Below are 1,762 nucleotides of genomic sequence, written 5' to 3'. Positions count from 1 at the left end.
GGGGAGGGGGGGGCACGGGGTGTGCCGAGAAGAGGCTTTGCTTGCTTGTAAGTTCTGTAGCATCAGGGCCTCCCTAATGTATCCAAAAATGCAACTAGCGCTAAGCCACTTGCCTGAAGAAGGGAACTGAAATCTTGGCTCCAACTCTGGGAGGTGGGCAGTGCTGGCAGGGTGCTGGGAGGGGGGTAATCTGTATGGCGGGGTGCGGTTAGGATGGAAGGAGCTGGAGGGCCCGGGAGACAATGGCTCGTGTCTAGCTTAGTGAGCTGTTTTCAGATTTCTGAAATATGGGCGGGCAGAGCTGGGGCAACAGCCCATCTCTCCTTTGATTCCAGCAAGGATGGAACATTACTGTGGACCTGGTCATTGGCCCTAAAGGAATCCGCCAGCTGACAAGTCAAGATGCAAAGGTAGAGACAGGTGGGGGGGCAGGCCCCGCCCAGCCCCTGGCCGAGCCGTCTTCCCCTTTCTGCTGCCTTGTACCCTGGCCTGCCCCATCGGTTCTTCCTCCCCCACTGCTGAGAGCAGAGAGGCCCTTGGTTATCAGTAGCTGTGGAGACGGTGTTTGGGATAACAGCATGGGGCAGAGGGTTCTTTACATCCCTGTGACTGTCCCCTGCAACAGAGGAGGGGGTCAGGGGTGGTTTAGGGGGGAGGGGAAGAGGGAAGGACACTACTGTTGTTCTTCTGGCTCAGATGAAAGAGTTGCTCTTTCAATGGCAAAATGGGGTAATCACGCCCCGGGGAGTCAGAAGGCCTGGGTCCAGCCGTGGCTCTACCACCAACTTGGCGTATGACCTTGGGCAAGCCCTGGCTCTCTCCAGGCTAATTGTTTTCTTCTGCAAGGGGCTTGGGCTAGATGATCCTCCTTAATCATCGTTGATTCCCTCTTCATCCCCCTGAGAGACTCCAGTTCTCAGTTCTTTCTTGGGCCCCATCCCCACACCATACTGACCCATCTGCATGGCCTGATCCCAGGAATGGGATGGTCTGAAGGACCCCCTCCTTCCCCACAGCCCACCTGCCTGGCCCAGTTCAAGCACATCAAGTCCATCAGGTGCCTCCCGCTGGAGGAGGGCCAGGCGGTACTGCAGATAGGCATTGAAGGCGCCCCTCAGGTGAGCATCTCTGGGCACCCGGAAGCTTGGAAACATTGGGAACGGCTGCAGGCTGGGAGTTCCTGCTCAGGCCAGCCTGGCCGGGGCTTCCCGGACTGCTGAAATCTTGTTAAGAAAATGGCACCTAGTTCTTAGACAAGGTAGCAGGATGATGATAAATTAAAGAAACTATCTCAGGAAGCAACGTTATTGTTAAAAATGTCAAGAAAGAAGCTGTAGGAGATTGGGGGTGGGGTGGGGTGGGGAGCGGGGGTAAAGTGATCAGAAATCAAGGTATGGGTCAGAGGTCTAACTTTGAACAAGTGACAATGACTCAGAATCAAGACCTTGGGGCCCCAGGGCTTTTTGTGGGTGGGAGAATCAGACCTCAGGCTGTGAACAGTTTGTCTATCTCTCCTTTCATCCGTCTGTCCCCTGCCCCACTCCCTCGCTCTTCCCTTCTCTCAGTTTCTGCTCTTGCATACTGAGCACCTCCTAGGTACAAGGCATGTGCTATGTGCCCTGAAGGACCAGAATAAGCCAACCTGGAGCTGCCTTCCTAGAGTGTAGGGTGGTCAGTTGGGAGAGGTGATGAGAGCGCCCTCTGGTGGCGGTGGGAAATGCAAGCTGAGCCCCAGGAGAGGGGCTGATGGCGTCCAGGCCGG

The 1,762-nt window shown here is 55.8% G+C and overlaps 1 protein-coding gene across 2 annotated transcripts in view; it reads left to right on the top strand.

The window, feature by feature from the left end:
• The window catches only part of PTK2B (protein tyrosine kinase 2 beta), a 131,341-nt gene that overhangs the window by 105,546 nt on the left and 24,033 nt on the right, over positions 1-1,762 (top strand). For both annotated transcript variants that reach the window (XM_007466166.1, XM_007466167.1), the window contains 2 exons: positions 336-410; positions 1,017-1,118. In XM_007466166.1, coding sequence (XP_007466228.1) covers positions 336-410; positions 1,017-1,118 — 177 coding nt within the window. The remainder of the gene's footprint in view (positions 1-335; positions 411-1,016; positions 1,119-1,762) is intronic.

Source organism: Lipotes vexillifer, unplaced genomic scaffold (assembly GCF_000442215.2).
Source record: "Lipotes vexillifer unplaced genomic scaffold, Lipotes_vexillifer_v1.1 scaffold308, whole genome shotgun sequence".
Taxonomy (NCBI): domain Eukaryota; kingdom Metazoa; phylum Chordata; class Mammalia; order Artiodactyla; family Lipotidae; genus Lipotes; species Lipotes vexillifer.
This window is presented reverse-complemented; position numbering and strand designations above follow the sequence as displayed.